Here is a 27273-nt window from a genome sequence, read left to right on the forward strand (position 1 = left end):
TGCAATAATTTCCCTTTGGGATTAAGTATTCTGAATCTGAAAATTTACAAATACTGTAGCTGCTGACTTTTAATATTAGGGCAATTACCTGTCCAGGAATCCTGCGGTGTCCGCTCCTGAGCCGATTTTTCAGCTGCTCGCGCTGCCATCTTGACTAAGGGAAACTGACAGTGAAGTATTGCGGCTTCACAGCCGGCTTCCTACTGCACATGCGCAAAGCGTGCTGCACTTTGTGAATGTGCCGGCTCTGGAGAAAGGAGGAGGGGGCCGAACTTCCGTGGTGAACTGAGCTGGAAGTGGGAATGGGTACCTACAGTATCAAAACCAGGTACCCGCTCCCCTCCAAAAAGTGCCATATGCGTCAGCAGAGGGGAGGAGGAGGCAGACAAGTGGAGCTTCCCCTTTTGGGTGGAGCACCGCTTTAAAGTAGCATTAAACAAAGGGTAATATATTGCAGCTTACCAATCATTAGATGTGGTGGCTGCATTTGTTTTCTTTTTTAAGCTTTTTCTCTCTCTGTTTTCACCTGCTGACCAGTGTACAAAGCAAGTTCCATAAAGACATGGATGAGCGAGTTTGGGGTGGAGGAACTTGACTGGCCTGCACAGAGTCCTGACCTCAACCGGTATCGGCGAGTATCGGCACTTGTACTCGTTCCTAAAAAAGTGGTATCGGTGCAACCCTACAACTCAGCCACAAAGTGGTAGGCCAAATGACAGAGCGGAGTCATCACATGCTGAAGCTCACAGTGTGCAGAAGTTGCCAACTGTCAATAGCTACAGACCTCCAAACTTGGTGTGGCCTTCAGATTAGCACAACAACAGTGTGTAGAGGGCTTCATGGAATGGTCTTCCATGGCAGAGTAGCTGCATCCAAGCCTTACATCACCAAGTGCAATGCAAAGTGTTGGATACAGTGGTATAAAGCACACTGCCACTGGACTCTGGAGCAATGGAGACGTGTTCTCTGGAGTGACGAATCACGCTTCTCTGTCTGGCAATCTGATGGATGTGTCCGGGTTTGGCGGTTGCCAGGAGAACGGTACTTACCTGACTGCATTGTGCCAAGTGTAAAGTTTGGTGGAGGGGGGATTATGGTGTGGGGGTTGTTTTTCAGGGGTTGGGCTTGGCCTCTTAGTTCCAGTGAAGGGAACTCTTAAGGTGTCAGTATACCAAGACATTTTGGACAATTTTATGCTCCCAACTTTGTGGGAACAGTTTAGGGATGGCCCCTTCCTGTTCCAACATGACTGCGCACCAGTGCACAAAGCAAGGTCCATAAAAACATGAATGAGCGAGTTTGGGGTGGAGGAACTTGACTGCCCTGCACAGAGTCCTGACCTCAACTGCGAGCCAGGCTTTCTCGTCCAAAATCAGTGCCTGACCTCACAAATGCGCTTCTGGAAGAATGGTCAAACATTCCCATAGACACACTCCTAAACCTTGTGGACGGCCTTCCCAGAAGAGTTGAAGCTGTTATAGCTGCAAAGGGTGGGCCATCCCAATATTGAATCCTATGGGCTAAAACTGGGTTGACATTGCGTGTAAGGGCAGGTGTCCCAGTACTTTTGGCAATATAGTAATAGATAGATTGAGGGCAGGTTTGTCTGGAGGGAGCTCACCCCTCCTTTAAGGCACAGGGACGCACTGGACACCCAGCATATAGCCCAAGGGGAACAAAGGTGTCCAGTGTGCCCCCACCTATTAACCAACACGATAAACAAACGGCAACTGCCCCAACCCATAATTGGCCTTAACAGCAACGAGCACATGGAAGGGCGGGATATGTCAAACAAAAACAAAGAAATATTCCCAGCCCTAACAGTTCACATTAAAAAACAGGGGTTTATCTTGCACACATTTGCAAATACATGCGCAAGTTGCAGAGCCCATGACAAGACGCCCCAATTATTATCTGCAGATTAGGATTATATAATTTATTATGCTTACTGACAATTTTATGTTGATTGGATTTCTTTTCTGAAGGTTTTTGGGCAGGGGATGTGTGTTGTAAATACGTAAATTATCTAAATTTTTTCAGCAAGTATGCTGCAAATAAAATCTGTTTTAAAATGATCTCAATTACAGGTTGTTTAATTATCCAATGGTAATAAAAGTAAAAGTAACTATAATGTTTTCTGTTTTACTATCCAATCTAATTATTTTGAGTTTGGAGTGCCGTGTAAAATACATTCTGCACATTATGGATATTTATACAGGACTCCGGTTATGATCCATTTCCAAAACCTTTACCTTTTTATACCATTTAATAAATCTCTTTTCATGTGAAACCTATAGTTAAAAAAAAAAAAACCTGCAGTGAGCAAATTGGCCACTAGATGGAGCAATGATTCTTCCACAATCCTTTTCCCAGCACTTCAACAATTTCCAACAAAAAAAAAAATGAACTTGCAAATTAAAGAGGTTAGTCATTCTTTCAGGAATTTTATACACCTGTGATTATTTTTAAAACTGAGAATGGCAGTTTAAAGAGAAGCTGGGAGCTGCCATGAAAACCATAATCTTGAATGACTGATACGTTTATATTACATATGGAATTAAAGGAGATAACACACGATCCTGGATCTTGCTTGTACAACTCATTGCATGTATACGTTGTGACTATCAGGTTATATTTAAAGGAAAAAAACCTTACCTTTTTTGGTGCATGTAATGCAAATTCAAATTTCATCCCTGTAAGGAAAACAAATAGATTTTGGTTACAGCGTGAACAGCGACAACAAAAAACGGCTATAGATTATACAGGATTTAAAGCGACATTGTCAGGGTAAAGGACGGTTCCCTGTTATAGAAGAGGGATTATACTCTCTCTGGTGGTCTCTGTCTTCTATCTCCACTCCATTCCTGCACCGCAGCCCCCATCAGTCTCTTCAGGATTTGATAAGATGCAATGCCACTATCACTCAATAGATGCATTTCATGATTGGGGGGGATCATTTACCAAAACTGGAGAGTGCAAAATCTGGTGCAGCTCTGCATGGGAGCCGATCCGCTTCTAACTTCAGCTTTAACCACTTCAGTACTGGGCACTTTCACCCCCTTTCTGCCCAGGCCAATTTTCACCTTTCAGTGCTGTCACATTTTGAATGACAATATCTTGTAGCTGTTTTAAAAAATGCAATGTGCTGTGTTTTGATTACACATATTGTATTCATTGCTTTTCAGCCTGGTCAGAAAATAAGAGCACTAGTTTATATGGCTTGAATCTTTGACACCTGAGTAATATTCTATATGACCCAGCTTCTTATGCAAGGAATGCAAAGAAGATCTGAACTCTGCTCAGCAACACTGTACTCAAATTCAATTTTCATCATTTTTTTTCCGCACAAATAGAGCTTTATTTTTGTGGTATTTAATCACAACTTGGGTTTGTATTTTATTGCTAAACAAACGAAAAAAGATAGGCATCACCCATGGGCACTGACAGGAATCACTGATGGGAACTGACAGGAATCACTGATGGGCACTGACAGGCAGAAATGACAGGCATCACCGAGGGACACCGACAGGCATCACCGAGGGGCACCGACAGGCATCACCGAGGGGCACCGACAGGCATCACCGAGGGGCACCGACAGGCATCACCGAGGGGCACCGACAGGCATCACCGAGGGGCACCGACAGGCATCACCGAGGGACACCGACAGGCATCACCGAGGGACACCGACAGGCATCACCGAGGGGCACCGACAGGCATCACCGAGGGGCACCGACAGGCATCACAGAGGGACACCGACAGGCATCACCGAGGGGCACCGACAGGCATCACCGAGGGGCACCGACAGGCATCACCGAGGGGCACCGACAAGCATCACAGAGGGGCACCGACAGGCATCACAGAGGGGCACCGACAGGCATCACAGAGGGACACCGACAGGCATCACCGAGGGGCACCGACAGGCATCACCGAGGGGCACCGACAGGCATCACCGAGGGGCACCGACAAGCATCACAGAGGGGCACCGACAGGCATCACAGAGGGGCACCGACAGGCATCACAGAGGGACACCCACAGGCATCACAGAGGGGCACCGACAGGCATCACAGAGGGGCACCGACAGGCATCACAGAGGGACACCGACAGGCATCACAGAGGGACACCGACAGGCATCACAGAGGGGCACTGAAAGGCATCACTGATGGGCACTGAAAGGCAGAAATGACAGGGATCACTGATGGGCACTAAAGGGCAGAAATGATGGGGCTGGACTGATTATCAGGGCACCGATTATCAGTGCAGATGTCCCCACTAGGGAATGCTGTTTATCGGCTCTCGTCACGCGCTGTCAGCATGAGGAGAGGAATGCCGATAACCAGCATTTCCTATTTACACTGTGAGCAGCTGTGATTGGACACAGCTGTTCATATGGTAAAGAGCATACTGTAGGTCATAAGCTCTTTACCGTGATCGGTGATGCGGTGTGTAGAGAGACACAGTGTACCAGTGATCGGTGCACACGAGCAGCCCGTTCTGAAGGTGGTCATATGACGTCCAGTCAGAACGGTAAAACCACCGCCTGGCCATCAATCTGCTATAGGCCGGGCAGGAAGGTGTTAATCTTTGACAATAAAACCTGGAAGCTGATTGCAAAATCTGGTGCAGCTCTGCATAGAAACCAATCAGCTTCCAGGTTTCATTGTCAAAGCTTAACACCTTCCTGCCCGGCCTATAGCAGATTGATGGCCAGGCGGTGGTTTTACCGTTCTGACTGGACGTCATATGACCACCTTCAGAACGGGCTGCTCGTGTGCACCGATCGCTGGTACGTGGTGTCTCTCGACACAGGCTCTTTACCATAATCGGTGATGAGCTAAGACCTAGGCTCTTTACCATGTGAATAGTTGTGTCCAATCAGAGCGTAATAGGAAATGCCGGTTATCGGCATTCCTCTCCTCATGCTGACAGCGCGCGAGGAGAGCTGATAAGCAGCATTCCTCAGTGGGGACATCTGCACTGATAATCAGTGCAGCCCCATCAGTGCTGCCCTTTAGTCCCCATCAGTGATCCCTGTCAGTGCCCATCAGTGATCCTTGTCAGTGCCCATCAAGGCTGCCTTTCAATACCCATCAGTGATGCCTATCTTTTTTCGTTTGTTTAGCAAAAAAATAAAAACCCAAGTTGTGATTAAATACCACTAAAATTAAGCTCTATTTGTGTGTAAAATGATAAAAATTTAATTTGAGTACAGTGTTACATGACCGCGCAATTGTCATTCAAAGTGAGACAGCACTGAAAGCTAAAAATTGGCCTGGGCAGGAAGGGGGTGAGAGTGCCCGGTATTGAAGTGGTTAAAGCTGAAGTTAGAAGCGGATTGGCTCCCATGCAGAGCTGCACCAGATTTTGCACTCTCCAGTTTTAGTAAATCAGCCCCACTGCATACACAGGAAACTGTTGTTTTGAGGCCTTGCAGGGTCCCTTTCCCAAGACAACATAGTGATATAGTCACCACTAGGATGCACTGAGAAGGGGACCCCGCAAGACACTAAAATGTAAGTTTCTTATGCCTTATGTGACTCAATCTTCACAATAAACACACAAAATGCATCTATTGGGGGTGCTGGTGACGTCACATCTTTGCATTCGGTTCCGGAGCGGCACTGTCTATGGCATTCACTTTGAGGGTCCATCATTACAAGGTTGAGTACTGTGAGGAGTGCAGATTATATTTTTAATTTATAGAGTACCTTCAACATTTGATACTTTCTGGAGTGTCGGATGTTCCGGGTCTCCTACCCCCTTCCATTGTTGTGCCGAAAAGGAGATAAGCATCTGACATGCCAGCAAGTGGAGAGATGAGTATAACCCCACTTCTATTACACAGAGGCTTCCTTTAGGATGGATATATATATATATATATATATATATATTATATATATATATTTTTTTTTTAATTAGCTGGCTGGGTCATTTAAAGAAGAACTCTGGTCTTATAACAAGAGCAGGATTCTTTTAAATTGAAGATATACTGAAATTACCAATATTGCTATTACAGGTATTTATATCGCTCAGTTAATTTAAGCAGCACTTTACATATTATACATTCACATCAATCCCTGGGCCCAAGGAGCTTACAATCTAAGGTGAAAAACAAAAAATGTGTAATACAAATCACCAAATGAATTATGTCTGATCACCTGTTAGGTGTTGCCAAATAACCTAATTAAGCATATACAAAGAAAGAGGACTTCAATCTAAGGTCCCTAGCTCACATATGTACACATATTAGTGCCAATTAAGCTACCAGCATGTCTTTGACGTGTGGGAGGAAACCGGAGTACCAGAAGGAACCCACGCAGGCACATAAAAAACATGCACATTCCATGCAGGCAGTGTGAGTGTCCAGACTGTGATTCAAACCAAAGGACCCCAATGCTAAAAGAACAATGAAGGGAAGCCTGCTGCACTCACCACTGACATACAGCTTGACTTTTTTTCAAAGAGGAAACAAAGTATCAAAATAGTATTTTCCATTTAGGCGAAAATTAGGGACACAAGAAAAACAAACACAGCAAATGTAACTGCAAGGCTGATGACACTTCACATTGTTACCGGTCAGTCAATGTGTTATCCCATCCAAGTAATACCACCATTCTCCTGGAAAGTGCTTATTCACTGTGTAATCTTTACAGTGAAATAATAAAACGAAGCCTGTGCACCCACCAGAGTGTGGATTTATATATACAGTGTATCCTTGGTTAACGAGTAACATGGTTAGCGAGCGTTTTGAAAGACGAGCAACTTTTTTTTTCTAAATCCTGACACTTTCGGTTGAGTGTTGTCTCGCAAAATAAGCAGAATTAAAGCGAATGTGGTGTGCAGTACCTCATTTGGCCAGAGGTGTGGGGGCACCGGTGACACTCGGAACGGTTCGGAGTCACTCAGAAATACTCAGTTTCCGAGCCTTTTCTGAGGGTTTCCGAGTTCAGCTGAGCTGTCCCCGAGTATTTCCAAGGCTCTCCAGCACCCCCCCCATCTCTGGCCACATGCGGTATTGCATGCAACAGAAGTCAATGCAGAACGAATTATCTTAGTTTCCATTGACTTCTGTGGGGAAACTCGCTTTGATATGCGAGTGCTTTGGATTACAAGCATTCTCCTGGAACGGATTATGCTCGTAATACAAGGTTCCACAAGAGATGGGATTTACTAAAGCCAGAGAATGCAAAATAGGATGCAGCTTTGCTCTGCATGGAAACCAATCAGCTTCCAGGATTTGTGTCAAAGCTTATTGAACAAGCTGAAGTTAGAAGCTGATTGGCTACCAGGCACAGCTGCATCAGATTTTGCACTCTCCAGTTTTAGTGAATCAACCCCAGTATCTCACAAAAGTGAGTACACCCCTTACATTTCTGTAAATATATTATTATATCTTTTCATGTGGCAACACTGAAGAAATGAGACTTTGCTACAATGTAAAGTAGTGAGTGTACAGCTTGTATAACAGTGTAAATTTGCTGTCCCCTCAAAATAACTCAACACACAGCCATTAATGTCTAAACCGCTGGCAACAAAAGTGGGTACACCCCTAAGTGAAAATGTCCAAATTGGGCCCAAAGTGTCAATATTTTGTGTGGCCACCATTATTTTCCAGCACTGCCTTAACCCTCTTGGGCATGGAGTTCTCCAGATCTTCACAGGTTGTGGAGTCCTCTTCCACTCCTCCATGACGACATCACGGAGCTGGTGGATGTTAGAGTCCTGCTTGGCCAGTCCATCACCTTTACCCTCAGCTTCTTTAGCAAGGCAGTGGTCGTCTTGGAGGTGTGTTTGAGGTCGTTATCATGTTTGAATACTGCCCTGCGGCCCAGTCTTCGAAGTGAGAGCGATAACACCAAATTTAACACACCTGCTCCCCATTCACACCTGAGACCTTGTAACACTAACAAAGTCACATGACACCGGGGAGGGAAAATGGCTAATTGGGCCCAATTTGGACATTTTCACTTAGGGGTGTACTCACTTTTGTTGCCAGCGGTTTAGACATTAATGGCTGTGTGTTGAGTTATTTTGAGGGAACAGCAAATTTACACTGTTATACAAGCTGTACACTCACTACTTTACATTGTAGCAAAGTGTCATTTCTTCAGTGTTGTCACATGAAAAGATAGAAGAAAATATTTACAAAAATGTGAGGGGTGTACTCACTTTTGTGAGATACTGTGTGTGTGTGTGTGTGTGTGTGTGTGTGTGTGTGTGTGTGTGTGTGTGTGTGTGTGTGTGTGTGTGTGTGTGTGTGTATATATATATATATATTATCATAGCCTTCAGTAACTACGGAATTTTGGATATTTTTGTTATTGCTCTAAGTTCCGCAATTATATTTTATATATATTTACTAAAAAACTATTATTTCCCCCCTACAAAAGGAAAACAGCTAAGGGTACCTATGCAGTACCTAAAACCATGAAAACCCTCAATGCCCGCCCCATCCATTATATCCTGCTGAAGATTTCCCAATTAGTTCAGACCTGCTACGAATCACAGCGATACCCGCAGTCAAAATGCGTGGAGCTGCCTTTCATTCTGAGTGGCACGCCCACGTATCTAAAAACGCAGTGCATTTGTGGGTGCGGGAAATGCCAGGATATCGCATGGCGCAAAACCTTTTTTCCTGCGGGAAACGTAGGCACAGCAGCCCATTCAAATTGAATGGGCGGTCATGCCCCCAAAAACGCGGGCTGCAAACCTGCATAGATGTGAACCAGGCCTAAGGCATTTACATACATGTGCGTGTCTACATAAGTTTGGCATATAACTGTGTACAGCCATTCATTTCTATAGGGCGATATGTCACTTGGGCACAGAAATACACCCACAATTTATGTTGGGTGGCCATTGTGCATAAGGAATTATAGTGCAAAGCTTTACACCTACAACCCTGCATCTCATCACTAAGATCACCAATTAGACTCAAACCTCAAAGGCAAAATTTATATCAGATTGGGAAACATCTTAGACCCCATACACACTATTAGATTTTCTGCAGATTTTTGGCTTCAGATTTACCAATACCATATAATATGAGGTCAAACCTTAAGGGCTCTTTCACACGGGGCGGATCAGTGATGATCCGCCCCGTGAACACGCGCTTGCTCAGCGAGGATCGCTCCGCCGATCCCCGCTGAGCAGGAAAATGACAGGTCAGTGTGCAGCGACGGACCTGTCAGAGCGCCGCTCTCCCTTATGAGGGATTGGGTGATGACGGACCGTAGAGTCCGTCGTCACCCGATCCGATCCAAAAAACGGATGGAAAAGTAGAGTTTTCCTCCGTTACACTTTTCGGATCGGAGCGGGTCGGATGTCGGCGGACATGTCACCGCTGACATCCGACGCTCCATAGGGATACATGTATGTCCGTTTTTCACTCGAAAACGGAAGGATGAAAAACGGACATACGGATCCTCCGTGTGAAAGAGCCCTAAGAGTTTCAATTTGTATGCAATCAGCCAGGCCCCTGCACTACATGGTTTTTGGTAAATCTGAAGACAAAAATCTGCAGAAAATCTAATAGTGTGTATGGGGTCTTAAATAGGGACATTTTCTTTTACATGAGGCTTTCTAAATGTGAGAGGCCACAAGGAGCTTCCGGTGGGCGGCGTGTTTGCGAATTCCTCCTATACATTAAAAAATATACAGCAAGAGGGGTCCCCAGATCACAGAAGAGAGTGGGGTGGACTTGTTCGCTACAGCAATGCTTGCATGAAAAGCTGAAGGCCTGAGCCGTAGTTTCAGTTTTGGCTGGAGTGTACCTTTTAAGATTTTCCAGCGTGAAAGCAAGTAATAAAGGCTTTTTAAAAAGAAAATCCAATTTGCTTCATTATAAGTGAGTATCTGGCAACCCACTGCTGACGGATCAATGTGAAGACATTATATTCCATTCAGCTGGCCAGGCATGAGAAAGATTTCAAGTGTAAAGCCAAATCTTTTACATTTAGTTCTGGATAGAGCAGGGGAGGGTTAAACCCCCCCCTGTTAGGGGGGCTCCCAGGGGTACCCAGAGAAGCCTATCTACAGTATTTGGCCTGGGGACCATCCTCACCGAGACAGAAAGTGATGGAACAGTTGTTTGGGAAGTTCTATGAAATATCGCAGTCAGCTTTGTGTTGCAGAGGCGCCCGGCATTAATGTGTGGAAGAGATTAGTCAGGAGATTTCACATCCTCAGAAAAAAAAGTTTCTTTATTGTATTAAAACACCTTACAGCAATATACAATAATACAATAAAGATCTTCTCTGAGGATGTGAAAATCTCCTGACTAATCAATAAGACGCATCAACGCCGGGCACCTCTGCAACACAAAGCAGACTTTTTGAGAAACTTCTCCAACAATTTCTTTCAAGAGGGATGAAGTTTGGGTTTTCCCCCAATATACTGAGTGCGACCAACGTACAGTGGTGGAAAATAATTATTTGACCCCCTGCAGATTTTGTAAGTTTGCCCACTTACAAAAAAAATGATGGGTCTATCATTTTATATCATAGGTGTATTTTAAATGATAGAGACAGAAAATCAACCAAAAGTCCAAAAAAAAACATGATATAAATGTTATAAATTAAGTTGCAGTTCAGTGAGTAAAATAAGTATTTGATCCCCTACCAACCAACAATAATTTTGGCTCCCACAGACTGGCTACAGTAGGTGCTCATGTGGTACACAGATTAGTCCTTCCTGTCAATTTAAGAAGATGCTCCTAACCACAACTTGCTATGTGTATAAAAGCAGGGCCGGTGCTACCACTAGGCAAATTAGGCAGCTGCCTAGGGCGCCCGGCCACTGATGTTCCTACTCTCTTCTCTCTGCAGCAAGCAAATAAGTCTCAGCATCAGCAGGCAGCCACCGCTCCATTCGCACATAGTGTCAGGGGCGCAGCGGCGGCAGGGGACCGTGTCTGTGTCCTGACTCCCGAATCAATGGAAGCAAGCAAACATTCATTTAATGGGTGCTGGAGAGGCTGCATTTGATGGGCGCTGGTGAGGCTGCATTTGATGGGCGCTGGTGAGGCTGAATTTGATGGGCGCTGGAGAGGCTGCATTTAATGGGCGCTGGAGAGGCTGCATTTAATGGGCGCTGGTAGGCTGCATTTGATGGCCACTTCATTAAAAAGGTGGGGTATACATGGGTGGGGAAAAGGGGGTGGAGTCAGGGGTGGAGCCAAGGGGGCGGAGAAATTAGGTTTCGCCTAGGGTGTCAAAAATCCTTGCAACAGCCCTGTATAATAGACACCTGTCCACAGAATCTATTTCTTCCATTCAAACCTCACCATCATGGTCAAGACCAAAGAGCTGTCAAAGGACATCAGGGACAAGACTGTGGACCTGGAATTGGCTAAAAGACCAACAGCAAGAAGCTTGGTGAGTAGGCGACAACGGTTGGAACGATTATTCCCAAATGAAAGTAATACAAAATAACCATCAATCGTCCTTGGTCTGGAGCTCCATGCAAGAATTCTCCTCATGGGGTGAGGATGATCATGAGAAAAGTGAGGGATCATGATGAGCCCGGAACTATAAGGGAGGAGCTAGTGAATGATCTCAAGGCAGTTGGGACCACAGTCACCAAACAAACCATTGATAACACAATACGCCGCCACGGATTGAAATCCTGCAGCACCCGCAAAGTCCCCTCCTCAAGAAGGCACATGTACAGGCCCGTCTGAAGTTTACCATTGAACATCTAAATGATTCAGAGAAGAACTGGGAGAAAGTGCTGTGGTCAGATGAGACCAAAATTGAGCTCTTTGGCATTAACTGTTTGGAGGAAGAACAATGCTGACTATGACCAAAGAACACCAACCCTACAGTCAAGCACAGAGGTGGAAACATGATGCTTTGGGGCTTTTTCTCTGCTATAGGTACAGGCCGACTTTGCCACATTGAGGGTCCAATGGACGGGCCATGTATTGTAAAATCTTGAATGAGAACCTTCTTCCCTCAGCCAGAACAATGATGGGTCATGGATGGGTCTTCCTGTATGACAATGACCCAAAACATTACAAGGCAACAAAGGAGTGACTCAAGAAGAAGCACATGAGTGGCCTAGCCAGTCTCCAGACCTTAATCCTATAGAACATTTATGGAGGGAGCTGAAACTTCAAGTTGCCAAGTGACAGCCAAAAAACCTTAAGGATTTAGAGAAGATCTGTAAAGAAGAGTGGACCAAAATCCCTCCTGAGCTGTGTGCAAACCTGGTCACCAGCTACAAGAAACGTCTGACCTCTGTGATTGCCAACAAGGGTTTCTCCACCAACTACTAAGTCATTTTTGCTTGGGGACCAAATACTTATTGTACTCGCTGAACTGCAACTCAATTTATAACATTTGTATGATGTGTTTTTTCTGGATTTTTGATTGATATTCTGTCTCCATCATTTAAAATACACCTATGATAACAATTATAGACCCTTCATTTCATTGGGCAAACTTACAAGAACTGCAGGGGATCAAAAAATTATTTAAAGATCTGCATGGAGACCATGACAAGTGTTTACCAACCCAGATATGAGCAATCTGCACTTTTTTTTCACCAACATATTAATAAAGCTGCCCATACACAGTTAGGTTTTCATTTGAAAAGAAAAATGATTGGAATTTCATCCAGACCTGTTACGTTACCAGAATTCCAGATGTATTGGTTTCATTACGATATGTACAGTTTTTGCTGACTGAAAACCACATTCACAGATAGAAGCTTGTTTGTCCTAGTAAAATTTTCGAACCATCCCATAAAGACAATAAGCCTTGCTATGTATAGGACCATAGGGACATATATATGTATGTTGAAAGCATCATTTTTACCGCAGCACATTACTTGCAATGTTCTGCAGAGCATACAATTGAATACACAAGGGGAAAAAAAAAGAAAAAAAAAAAAAAAAAACCACAAAGCATCGCATGGCACATTTACACGGCATAGCAGCACACATGCGTTTCGTGCGATGTAAAAAGTATTTTAAATGAAAAAATAGTGGCGCTGTGTTCACATCAATCCAGTGACATCCAATCTAATATATCAATACCTCATAGCAGTGAATTGCACATTATGATATATGCTAGGTGACCGTAATCAATCCAAGTGTATTAACATTATAACATACATGTGTATATATATCTATAGGTGAAATAAAACAGTGAGATGAGGGAAATAAAAAATTGACGATAATAAAAGTCCATGCAAAGTGAAGTATTTCACAAAGTGTTCAGTGAATAATCTTCTTATGTACTTTCAATCTTCTTCCACCACACCGATTGTGACTGTGAATCACTCCTTTGAAACCGCACTCACCACTAAGATTTGCCTTGCACTCTCATGCTCGGCATATAAGCTGTTTTACAACCCACCAGGGTTAATCAGGGTAAGTTATACTTCACGATTTCCAGCAGTGCTTAACATAAGGACACGTTTCCACATATAGACACGAAATGAAAAAAGTGCCTCCAGTAGCGTGATACCGTAAAAAACATTTATTAAAATAAACACACAAAATCTTCAACCATCGCACTCACATCACTCCAATAATCAAAAAGCATTTCAGGGAAACTCCTGTAACCGAACTGTAGCGGTATACTGTGGTCACGGCGGACCCGGGATGCAGCTACTGTTGTAATATGTTCACCGATTTATGTGGGACATTATATTATTATATGATATGTACAGTAGTATCGTGGGTAATTAATTTAGTAGTTATTATAATGATGATGTAAGTACTCTTCCGCAGCAACCCAATTCTTCCAGAGAGATGCACTTTATTGACTTCCAACACAGAACAAGGTCCAAAGTCCACAGATGACAAAAAAAAATCCGACAGAGGAAACAGCTATTAGACCTCACCCTCCACTCGTTCGCTCGTCAGTATCACAGGACCGTCACAGCCGAACACCGCAGAACGTCACACGTTACAATTGGTTGCTGTATAGCCATGCCCCGACATGTTTCGTCATTCCGACTTATTCATGGGATTGTGCGATGTGTTGCAAATTAGCCCTAAAAGTTAAAACAACACTACATTGGGATCTCTTGTCTTTTGCCCCTTCCTTGTTATTTTCTACTAACTCTCTAATTTTTTCTTTCCAAGAGCGAAAAAACAACTACAAAAATTCTGAGTTGTCACCAGAAGAGTTTGGAGGTTTCTTTTCACTTCCTCTTGAATCCATAAGCCAAGTAGAGGGAAATCTATTGAATGAGACACAGACAGGGGTTTAGGGCTTATTACACCACAACCCATGCTTTCAGGTGTGTGTTCCCACATCTGGATTCAAATGCATTTACGACAAATTTACAGTGCGTTTTTATTTTTGCATCATTTGTTTTTAACGCTTTTTGCGATGGCATTCACGTGCAATCTGGTGAGCAATCTTGTAAAATAGGCTCATTGAAATACACTAATTTTTCTTGCATATGTGTTCATACTGCGTTGAAAAACACAATCAACTGCATATGGGGTAAACAAACCCTCCCTTAGCACATCACTCACTATTAAAAACTGAGAAAAAAAAAAAGTTTTGGCTTTAGATATACAGTACTTCCAGTAAGTGCAGAGAGTAAAAATACTGCAACAACCAGAGATGGCAGAATGGGGCCCTAGGCAAGATAGTAGCTTTGGGTCCCCATCCCTTTAACTGACAATAAAGAGGTTCTTCAGTTTCTAGAAAAAAAATTAAAAGTAACATAAGGTCACTTACCTGTCCAAGGATCCAGCGCCGTCCTCATCCGAGCCGGTTCCTCGCCGGTCTTCAGGTCCCCAGCGCCGGCATTTTTGGCGCAGCAAGCTGGCTCTGTCTTATGGTGCCGGGTATACAGCCAGGTTTCCCACTGCACATGTGCGGATCGCGTTGCACATTGTGAATGATCCCGCAGCCTCTTGGGACCTGTAACGTGTCTCAAGAGATTGCGAGAAGAGAGGGGAAGGGAGGGGGGGACAACTTCCGGTGGAATCGCCTAGGTGATTCCAGCGGAGGTGGGAGTGGGTACCTTCCAAAACTAGGTACCTGCTCCCCCCCCCCCCAAAAAAAACTAAAATCCCTCCAATTGTGTTGGAGAAGGGGAGGATTCTTAGGAGCGGAACCCCTTGTTATGTGCACAAAGAAAATGCCCCGTCTTTATTGGCGCGGTCTTATTAGATACCAAACGCCTGCCAGTATACCCTCCCTTGTTACGTGACAGGCAGGAGCACAGCTTTGACCAACTGAGCCATCCACTGGTTTACTAGAGGTGCATGAAAATTGTAGCAGGGGGCCCTGGACTTCAACAGGGCCCTACTATCCTACTTAGGTTGCCTTGCAGATGATCCAGCTCCAGCAATAACTCAAAATTATGGCTAGTGTGACTTCTGATTGGTCGCTATGTGCTTTGCCAGGGTATGTAACAAAGGGGTTGATTTGCTAAAGGCAGAAAGACTTCACTTTGCAAAGTGCAGTTGAGCTTAGTAAATGAGCAGAAGCTCTGCAGACTTTCATCATCCAATCATGTGCAAGAAAAAAATGCATTTTTTTAAATTTTCCTTGTATGTGATTGGGTATTCATTGCAAAGTGAAGCTTTACCTAGTTTACGAAGCTCTGGAGCAACTGCACTTGCAGAGTGCAACTGAACTTTGCAAAGTGAACAGTCAATTGGCCTTTAGTAAATCAACCCCAATGTTTCTATTTCTTTATGCTACAACGTGAGCAGAGGGTGTGGAAGGTTTTATTCATGGGTTAAAAGTATGTTTATCCAGCTTTGAAAATGGAGCTTTTGGCGACACCGGCTGCACATGGAATGTATCTGGAATATAAACCTCGGTGCTGATGACGGAGTAAAATAAATTCTTATTTAGATTGCACTCGGATTCCGTCTCACACTGTGATCTGAGAACCTCTGATGGATGGAAATGGGCAGCCCAGCACTCGCCCCTGCGGTCAGCACATCTTCACCATCCAGGAGCCGAGACTTTACAAATACTCCATAACATTCTGCATACTGTTCCCATCAATCCTCCTGATGTGAAGGAACACTTAGTCATCTGGACTTTTTATTTACTGATAAATCTTTTACTGAAGCAGAATAACAGAGGCTGGGGATACAACAGGAGGCCAATTCACTGATAGAATGAAGGATCTGTCATCACTCCTGGTTCCAGAAGGCAGGACAGGGTCTGGATTTCTGGTGACAACGTTCTTGGGATGGAAGGAGGATATGGAATCATAGGCCAAAAAACCAACAAACCTCTTTAACCCCTTCCCACCCACCCGGACGTCCTCCTAAACAGTTCTGAATGACCAGGGGGCGGGAAGGATCAGCGATTACGTGACCACGTGATTATTAGCCAGTCCCACCGGCTACCCTCTTTAGTTTGGCCCAAGAACCATCTTTAACAGTTCATTCTTCTTGCTGGGAGCGCACTCTCTGCACATATACATTGGCTGCCCAGTGACACATATGTGTTAGGTGGTCATAAAGGGGTTAAAATGGAAATAAAAATGGGTGCCAAGTTCAGATGGATAAAACAGCTAGTGCTCGCTTACCACACACTCACCAATCTGTGGTGGATCTCTTTTAAGAGACATTTGACAGGTGGCTCGGGGGGGGGGGTCTGATACATCACCTCCTGGATACCTATTTTAATCCTTGAAAGACCACAGCACTGCGTCGCAACCACGCACATTACACATGGTTACTGCATGGCCACACTCACTTGAACCGGTTGCATTTGACCCGCCGAATGTGACCTGTGGTCTAAATTTTGCAGCACCAGGCTCCCGGCAGTGTCTACTATAATGGCCAATATGCAGCTGGGTTGTCAGAGGGGAGTAAAACCTTGTCTATTTTAAATGCCCCCCGGCCACCCATGTAAAAGAGACCTAATAGGCAACTAAAGGAGCCCAAATTTTTTTTTTTTAAATGGCGTGGGGTCTCCCCCAAAATCCATACCAGACCCTTATCCGAGCATGCCGCCCCGTAGGTCAGGAAAGGGAGGGGACAAGTGAGTGCCCCCCTCCCAAACCAAATCAGGCCATGCCCTCAACATAGGGGGGGGGGTGCTTTGGGGCAGCTCTCCCAAATCACCTTGCCCCCATGTTGATAAATACAAGGGCCTCTTCCCGACAACCCTGTCCGTTAATTGGATGGCCACGCCCCATGTCTATATATGAGGTGCCGGACAGCGGGAATATCACAATGGAGGAGGACAGCTTTTAAATTGTGGTGTGGGGGGGTCCCCTCCGAATCCATACTAGACCCAAAGGGCCTGATATAGACCTGGGGGGAACCCCATGCCATTTTTTTTTTTGCAATTTTTTTGTGCCGGGAATTTTAATTTTTTACATTCTGCTTTCATGTTGATGAGGACAAGGGCCTCTACCCGACAACCCTGTCCGTTAATTGGATGGCCACGCCCCATGTCTATATATGAGGTGCCGGACAGCGGGAATATCACAATGGAGGAGGACAGCTTTTAAATTGTGGTGTGGGGGGGTCCCCTCCGAATCCATACTAGACCCAAAGGGCCTGATATAGACCTGGGGGGGAACCCCATGCCATTTTTTTTTTTTGCAATTTTTTTGTGCCGGGAATTTAAATTTTTTACATTCTGCTTTCAGCAGGGAAGCCCACTGACAGTTGATGACTCATCAGTTGTTAAGGACGAGGCGTCCGGCTTCCCGGCCCACTCCTTAGCAACCAGCTACTGTATATACAGTGTGTTTACAGTGCATTTAAAGAGATAGAAATTGTAAAAATGCAAAATGCATGAAAACTGCATGCAAAAACGCATAAAAAATGCGGATTTAAAAACGCAAAACGCACTGCAAAACGTGCCTGAAAAACGCATCAAGCGCAGCCGCATAGATGTGAACCTAGACTTAGTGGGTCCTGAGGACAGGAGTTTATAACCACTGGTCTAGTCAAAGAATGAGGTCTGGGCTCAGCATATTAGACGGCTCAGGCCATCATTCAACCTGGAAAACTGAGGACATCTATTTGCAGAAAAAAGCACAACTAATAGTAGACTCCTTGGGCTGCTTCTTCATCTTCAGGTCTGAGCTCTGCTGTACAGGGGATTGGGAGAGGCTGGCACCAGGTCAAATTTAGGTACTTACACTGCTTGCATTAAAAAAAAAAAAAAAATCTCTCTCTATATATATATATATTGCACAATGAATGAATGAATACAGAGTTGCATTAATTTGTGTATATTACATCTGCTTGGAGTTGAGCTTTAAGCAAAAGAGAGCATTTGCACTGTTGGCTCAAGGAAAGGAAACCAAAAGGATGATGAATACAGAAGCTCCCAGGATTACGCAAACCAGAACACATCACCTTCCTTACAATGCAAACATTTAGCAGAGCTGGAACATCTTGCGGGATTCTTATGAGCAGCATCACCAGCAATAAACTAAATCACTTGGGAGCCGGCGTGATGCTGGAGAATATTTTTATTTGTGTCATTAATATTATGACAGGGAGAAGCTCAGCTGCAGAATGGGAACATTTACATTCATTGTTTGTATTATCAACATGTGCAGGATGGAAATTTACATAAGTAAATATGCATTATTTCACCAAATGGTTGAATAGATTCAAAGCAAATGGAATAATCACTATTTGCTGGGAAACACGCGCACACACTTGTAATTAATCAAGATTAATCTTCCATCTTCAGTGCTGTCAATTCTAAAACTTTCTGGTGAAGAGAGATAGGAGACATTAAACGGCACCTGTTTTATACAAGAAGAGGACGTCTTCTTCACTGAATGAGTATTCATGAAACCAGTGACATCACAATGTAGCCTATCTGTTCACTAGAGACCGGTGACATCACAGAGAATGCAGCCTATCCATTCACTAGAGAGCGCTGACATCACTGAAAACACAGCCTATCCATTCACTAGAGACTGATGACATCACTAGGAATGCAGCCTATCCATTCACTGGAGACCAATGATGTAATTGACACTACAGCCTATCCATTTACTAGAGACCGGTGACATCACTGAGAATGCAGCCTATCCATTCACTAGAGACGATGATGTCACTGAGAATGCAGCCCAGTGGCGGCCTGTGCACTGTGGGTGCAGTGCACAGGCGCCCCCCCTTTCAGGACGCCGGACGCATGGATTCCTATGGCGGGGGCAGGAGGGGCTGGTACTTTTTGAAGCACCTGATTAGAGCCAGAGGCTCTAATAGGCTTCAAATTAGGGTGGGCTCAGGCGCAGAGCGTGCACCCTGATCTCACCCAATTGTGTGACGATAGCAAATTAATTTTCACTATTTTCACACTAACATTCCTCCCCGCCAATCAGGAGGCAGGGCGTCAGACCTGTTTCCTGATTGGCCAAAGCACCAGGCCACCCTATTTGATGCCTGGCCCTTAGGAAGAGGAGTGGAGGTCACTGCCGCTCTGGTGCACTGAGAGGAGCTGCTGCCTGGCGGTAAGTGCCAGGATGTCCGTCTGTCAGAGCTGTGCGCTCGGGGGTTGGTTGGGGGTGCTGCCAGAGCTGCGAGCTCCACAAGTGGGGAGAGGGGGGGGGTTGGTGATTGGCACAAGTGGCTGCATTTGACGGGCACAAGTGGCTGCATTTGACGGGCACAAGTGGCTGCGTTTGATGGGCACTAGTGGCTGCATATGATGGGCACAAGTGGCTGCATTTGATGGGCACAAGTGGCTGCATATGATGGGCACAAGTGGCTGCATATGATGGGCGCAAGTGATTGCATTTAATGCGAACAATGGCTGCGTTTGATGGGCACAATGGCTGCGTTTGATGGGCACAAGTGGCTGCATATGATGGGCACAATGGCTGCATTTTATGGGGGGGGGGGTGTTTCAGTATTTTTCAGTTTGTTTGCGCCCCCCCCCCCCAAATTTTTTTTTTTTGAGCTATCTTATCACTAGAGACTGATGACGTAATTAACAATACAGCCTATTCATTTATTACAGACCAATGACATGACTAGGAATGCAGCCTATCCATTCACTAGAGACCAGTGACATAACTGGGAATACAGTCTTCCCATTCACTGCAGACCGGTGACATCACTGAGAATGCAGCCTATCCATTCACTAGAGACTGATGACATCACTGAGAATGCAGCCTATCCATTCACTAGAGACCGATGACATCACTAAGCCTATCCATTTACTAGAGACCGATGATGTCACTGAGAATACAGCCTATCTATTCACTAGAGACTGATGACATAATTGACAATACAGCCTATCCATTTATTTCAGACCGGTGACATCACTAGGAATGCAGCCTATCCATTCACTAGACAATGGTGACATTGTTGGGAATTTAGCCTATCCTTCCTTCTCTGAGCACAATCGATAACTCAGAATCCTACACAATGAAAAGACCTTTATAAACAATACTCATCTCATTGTCTTGATTTACAATATCAGTTTATCAGAAAGCTGAAGTTGACTTTGAAGAAATTCAGTCCCAGGATGGGGGTGGGAAGGCCAAGCATGAAATAGAAATATCCCCCCCCCCCCCCGGCTCGGGCTCCCTCCCGGCGTCTCCTCTAGCTGTTCGGTGGCACATCTGTTTCTTTCTCTCCCGCCGCACACAGAAAGAGAGGCAAAAGGAAGCGCCGCTGACAAGAATTCATTACCTGAGAATCTTTCACCTTGTGTAACATGCTAACATCATCGTTTTCTCTGTGCATATTTGCGGGGACAACATAAATTATCACCTTTCCCCCGTTCCCTGTGATCACATTACCTCACATGGAAAATGAGGTAATGAGTATTTTTAGCAGAGCTCAGGCGCGGTGTTTACACAAGGGGATAACACTCTCGTTGTCACTCGGTGGCGACCTGCAAGGTGAACGCATACGTTGCGTGTTTGGTCTGTAGAGAAGACGAACAGGCCGCCAGCAAAAAAAAAAAAACATTTCATCAGCGTAGACGAGACCATATTTCTAAAACGAAGGTGTGGAGATCCAGAAGACAACAATCAGATTCCAGCTGGTCCTCCAGTGGAGGCTACAACTAAAAAACGAACCTCCATACACAGTATGTGGATCATCTGGAATCTAATAAATGCTTTTTTATCTAAAAAGGTAGGAAAGATACCGAGGAATTTAGGAAAATCTTCGTGAAAATCGGTCATAAAGGAAGATTTTTTTTTTTTTATAAAATTACGCTGAACCGTTATTACACCCTTGACAGATTACATTGTATATTATCATTTTGTAAAAGTTTTGGTCAACATTTTCAAATGAAAAAAAAGTTTGACTTGCATAGCATAAGGAAAGAGACTAAAGTTTTCTGAAGCCAGACCATCTGCGGACTCTTGGGTCATCACCCCGCCTCCTGCCATCTCTAGAGATCCCTATCCTGAGCTCTCTATTCCTCCTGTAAGCTCCTCTAAGTACCTTCCCTTCCACTCATCAGCCCCACTAGGTGGTAGACATGTGCATTCGTTTTTGTCCGAATGCATTTTTGTCCGAATTTCGGGTACTTTCGTTATCGTTTTAACAAATGATAACGAACGCGCAGAATCTGAAAACCGAAAGATCCGACATAAACAAATGGTTTATTTTCATTTTCGTTGTGACAATAGTTCAATATAGATAGGAGATTCGACATGACGCTGACAATAGTGATCTGTATCCATCGAACCTGCGATCGAATGTGCCTAACCTTAACTCTATTAGTCCAAGATTATTCTACATGGAGAGAAAAGATTCGACATAGAGAGAAAAGATTCGACATAGAGAGAAAAGATTCGACATAGAGAGAAAAGATTCGACATAGAGAGAAAAGATTTGACTTTATAGAGACAATAGCAAAAAAAGTCGAATGTGCCTAACCTAACTCTATTAGTCTAAGATTATTTGACATAGAGAGAAAAGATTCGACATGAAGATTCGACAAAGCAGTTGCCGCGAGCGGACATTTATGGTCAGATGTTTCGCCCACAGGCTATAGAAGAATTCTAATGTTGGTTGACTAGTAATAATAATTAATAAATATACTTATAACTAGTGTCACACAGCATTAGAATTCTACTATAGCTTGTAGGCGGAACATTCGACCGGAAATGTACGATTGCGGCGACGTACAGTTTAGCTGCTCCGACGAATCTTCTTAGAACGTTCGACAGACACCATAAGCCTTCAATGACAGATTCGATCTTAATTATTTCGGATTTTCGGACAAATGCATTTTTTAACGAAACTAAATAAAAACGAATTTCGGGAGTAACTAAATAAATGTATTTTTCGGATGAAAACGAAAATTCCGAAACGAAATATTTCAGTGTGCACATGTCTACTAGGTGGCCAGTCCTAGTACAAGACTGATGTAAAAAACTGGTGGCGTTCATTAACAAATCCCTAGTAATGCTGCCCTAAGTCAGGCCATAGATGATGCGACTTTGTTTCTTGTAACCACGGGTTGCAAGAAAAGAAAATTGCTTAATTTCCCCATCAACACAGTCAGCATTGATGGGGAAATGCTTCCCGCAGAGCTATTGTGTTCTCCCAGTGGGTGGGTGGGAGGAGGAAGCCATCTCTGACAGGAGAACACAATGATTATTGCTAGCGGCTATAGCTGCTGGCAATAATCACTTCCTAAAAATCCAACATGCCTGTTGTACCCAAGTACAACATGAATCGACTTGGGTACAATCAGCCTGCCCATACATGGTTCGAATCTCTACCAGTTCTTGCTGAACTGGCCAAGATTTGAACCGCCTACGGCCAGCTGTTCAGGCACTCCCTGTTATAGAGTAACAATGCTCTGTTCCTGTCTACCCATTCTGATACTGCGTTGTCACCCTGGTACAAGGGCTTCCGATGAAAACTTCACAGCTTTTCGAGGCTTCTATTGCGCATAGATCACAGCATCACAGGTCCAGTATGGTGGCGTCATCATGCCACTTGCATGGAAAAGTGGATCAGAGAAGATGGGAATGGTGATTGTGCAGGTGTAGAGTATCTGAAAATATGGACTGGCAGTTTGTGCACACCGCAGGCTTCCACAATAACCTTGATTTGTGGCAGGAATGAGTCAGGAATGGAGGCACCACACCGCAATATTCAAGTTCAAGCAGCTAATTTGGCAGGTCTTCGTGATACTTGACTTTTTCATGATCTGGCCTTGGAAGGCAAAGCACCCTTTTGGAAATGTAGGAATGCACAAATACACCTGCCAACAGGGGAATGATGAGAAAACCAATAGTAGTGTCCACCGACGGTGTATTTCCATGGAAACTGTGCAGAAATCGGTGTGTACAAAAGTCTGGGCTTCTCAGAAATTGCGTACCAATGAACAGTCATATTCGGGGTGAAATTGTATTACTTCTCCTATTTGGATGAAGCCCCCTGCAGCTTACCCAAAATCGATATTATACTTTTGGTGGATACTAGAGAATTAAAACACCTAATTTGGTCTCCTTGGTCTGCACACCTGCAACAGAAATCAGGATTGGGTCTCAATTTTCTTATTGGATCTTTTATTTTTCATTATATATCAATGGAAGTGGGAACACCCCAAAGGTAAAACGGAAGCACCCAAAATTTCAAGATGGGTGACAACTAAGCTGGAATCTATAGTAGTGAAATCTCACCACTGTACCCCACAAGAGAAATAAGAGCCCATATGAAAAGCCCAACCCCCCCCCCACACACACACACACACACACACCTATAACTGACATCAGTTTATTTGGGAATTGACCCTTAAAGCAGCTGTTTTCAACTATTTTACCAAAGAGGAACTCTTGAAATAATTTCAGATCCCAGGGAACCCCTGCTAAAATCAATTCAGTGGGAAGAATGCTGCTTACATTGATAGGCGGCATGTTTCCATTGACGAAAGCTAAACAAAAAACAGCTTAAATTTTAGTCAGTTGATGAAACCTATGACGAAAATCAATTCTCATTTTCGTCAATGAACGAAAACGGAATGCAAGTGTGAGGGAGGGACGTTTACCCACATGAACTTCTGGCTTCCTTGGAGCTCCTCCTGTAAAGCCGGTGAGCAAGCAAGGTAGCGACCATAGCATGCTTAGTCGTGTGGCGTGCTTTGCATTGTATAGGTCCCTTAGACTACCTTCCATAACATTATGTTCATTACGGGCCTCCTCAGACCACTGTCCAGAGCACTGTGCAGCATTTACATGCCCCCCCGACTGTCCTGAGTACTGTGTGCATTACAAGCCTCCTCAGATCATCCAGAGCACTGTGTGCAATGCATTACAGGCCTCCTCCGACTGTCCAGAGCACTGTGCAGCATTTACAGGCCTCCTCAGACCACCGTCCAGAGCTCTGTGTGCATTACCAGCCCCCATTCAGAGCACTGTGTGCAATGCATTACAGGCCTCCGCTCCTCAGATTGTCCAGAGCATTGTGCAGCATTTACAGGCCTCCTCAGACCACCGTCCAGAGCACTGTGTGCATTACAAGCCTCCTCAGACCATTCAGAGCACTGTGTGCAATGTATTACAGGCCTCCGCTCCTCAGATTGTCCAGAGTACTGTGCAGCATTTACAGGCCTCCTCAGACCACCGCCCAGAGCACTGTGAATTACAGATCTCCTCAAACCACTGCCCAGAGCACTGTGAATTACAGATCTCCTCAAACCACTGCCCAGAGCACTGCGAATTACAGATCTCCTCAGACCACTGTACAGAGCACTGTGTGCATTACAAGCCTCCTCAGACCATCCAGAGAACTCCTCACAGTGCATTACAGGCCTCCTCAGAATGATTTTTTTTACTCCAGGATTATCTTATGAGTTTGGAAATTCTTGAGAAATGCTTAAATAATGCATTACAATGTGACTAAACCCATTACATTTTAGTTGACTAAAATGTACTGCAGATTTTCGTCTACTAAAATACAACTTGAATTAGAACAATTCAGATGACTAAAATACGGTTAAAAACTAAAATGTAATTTTAGTCAAAAAACTATGACTAAAACTAAATCGATGCTTGACGTCAAAATTACCATTGCCTCTATAGCATCACTGATCCCTGGTTGAAAATTGCTGTCTTAAAGGGACTATCAAATGACAACCATGAACTTTTGAGAACTGCAGTCTCCTGGTTGTCAAGTGGAAGCTTCAACTTCAATGCTTTATAAATCACCAACCTGCAAAAGGTATAGAGAAGAAGCTCTGACACTTTTTCTGAAAATCGTTTGCAGCATGCTCGTTCCTGACCTGTAACTCAGAAGTACTTAAAGCATACCTGAACTCAAGAATATAAATGTAATCTATTGCAGCTAACCAGTTCTTACATACACTGACTGCATTCGTTTTCTGTTTTCCTTTATTTTCCTCTGGTCAACCTAGGGTGGTGGTTGGTGTCCTGTAGTCTACAGAATTGAACCGGTCAGGGCTGATAACACAGGGAAAGTAAATAGGACAGCACTGGATTGCTGGCAGGATCAAAAGGTATTTTTGAACTTATTGAACAGATATAACAAAACTTTTTAATGATACATTTAACGGACCAAAAGGAAGAAAATAATCAAAGTTCATGGTTAGGGTTTACATACACTTTGGATCAGACACAGGCAACCAACATGGTCTTCCAAGGGCCAGCAATGGCAGCCCCTTTATGACAGTGTTACTTTAAAAAGCTCCCTCAGATTTTATTGCCTCCTGAATGGGAAATGATTGTGTCTACTGTGACAGCAGCAGCCAGCAGATCTCCAAATCCTACTGAGGTCTCTGCTGCCTTTGTAATGACTCCCAGGCAGTACAGCTTTAGAAGATCTAGAAGCCCTTGCAATACTTTAACAATACTAATACCACTAATTGTTCTCGAGTCTCCATACAGATCAATGTCACAGGCTGTGCTGTTCCTCTAAAGCAGAACAGAGGAAACATTTTAACATCATTGTATGACACTCTGATACCTCTTCAGACGGAGGACTCCCAAGTATCATCTCCCTGCAGTTGGTGAGCTTGTACCAGAGACGTGTCACATCACGTTTTCCTCTACATGCAGGAGAATAGCTTGAAGAGCGCCAGTAAAATTTACATTGCCGAGATCTTCCTCTTGTAATCAAATCAGAGTTTAGTATTCTGGTGAATCCTTGACATTCTCAGCATCCAAATCCTCCAGTCAGTCTGCAACATGGCAGGGTACCATAAATTATATTAACATGAGCAGCAATGAATATCTCTACCCACTGGGCAAGGGGAGGAATTGTTCTCTTGCTACGCCACAGCAATTACTGGCCACTTGTAAACCCATTAGCTGATGTATTCGGAGCTGCTTTAATTTAAAACTCCAAGCTGAGGGGGAAAAAAGGAATTCCTTCAGGTCAGCTTTGTACATTGTAATGATTTTAGTAAGATACCACCTGTATCTGCTCTGTGGATGGTCAGATAGGCCATGCTATTACCCAGTCATGTGTTTAATCTTTAGGGACTGATGTTTATATGGGAGAAGCTTTATCTAGGAGTCTTCCCAGATCCCAAAGCTTGTCCATCACACCTATATGAGCTTGTTGGACTTTCGTTTCCAAATCCATGAGTATACATATGATGCCCTTCACAAGCTATAACAGCCTCCACTCTTCTGGGAAGGTTTTCTCATTCCAAATCCATGGCCAATAATATTAGCTCCCCCCCAGCTTATAACAGCCTCCACTCTTCTGGGGGAGTTTAAAGAAGATTTTATCTGTGGTAATTTGTGCCCATTTAGCCAAAAGAACATTTGTGAGGTCAGGTACTGATGTTGGACAAGAAGATCTAGCTTGCAATTCCAATTCATCCCATGTGTTCAGTAGGGTTGAAGTCAGGTACTGAAGTTGGATGAGAAGACCTGGCTTATAAATAGAGTTCCGTTTAATCTCAAAGGTGTTTAGTAGGGTTGAAGTCAGGTACTGATGTTGGAGGAGAAGACCTGGCTTTCAATAGGTGTTTCAATTTATCCCAAAGGTGTTCAGTAGGGTTGAGGTCAGGTACTGAAGTTGGATGAGAAGACCTAGCTTATAAGTAGTGTTCCAATTAATCCCAAAGGTGTTCAGTAGGGTTGAGATCAGGTACTGAAGTTGGATGAGAAGACCTGGCTTATAAATAGCGTTCCGTTTAATCTCAAAGGTGTTCAGTAGGGTTGAAGTCAGGTACTGATGTTGGAGGAGAAAACCTGACTTTCAATAGGTGTTTCAATTTATCCTAAAGGTGTTCAGTAGGGTTGAGGTCAGGTACTGAAGTTGGATGAGAATACCTGGCTTATAAATAGCGTTCCGTTTTAATCTCAAGGGTGTTCAGTAGGGTTGAAGTCAGGTACTGATGTTGGAGGAGAAGACCT

General features: G+C 44.2%; 1 protein-coding gene across 6 annotated transcripts in view; it reads right to left on the reverse strand.

The window, feature by feature from the left end:
• CHST8 (carbohydrate sulfotransferase 8) overlaps positions 1 to 27273 on the reverse strand; it is a 517055-nt gene that overhangs the window by 18317 nt on the left and 471465 nt on the right. For all 6 annotated transcript variants that reach the window (XM_073605770.1, XM_073605774.1, XM_073605772.1 and 3 more), the window contains exon 3: positions 2656 to 2693. In XM_073605770.1, coding sequence (XP_073461871.1) covers positions 2656 to 2693 — 38 coding nt within the window. The remainder of the gene's footprint in view (positions 1 to 2655; positions 2694 to 27273) is intronic.

This window comes from Aquarana catesbeiana, linkage group LG11 (genome assembly GCF_042186555.1).
Source record: "Aquarana catesbeiana isolate 2022-GZ linkage group LG11, ASM4218655v1, whole genome shotgun sequence".
NCBI classification, from domain to species: Eukaryota; Metazoa; Chordata; class Amphibia; order Anura; family Ranidae; genus Aquarana; species Aquarana catesbeiana.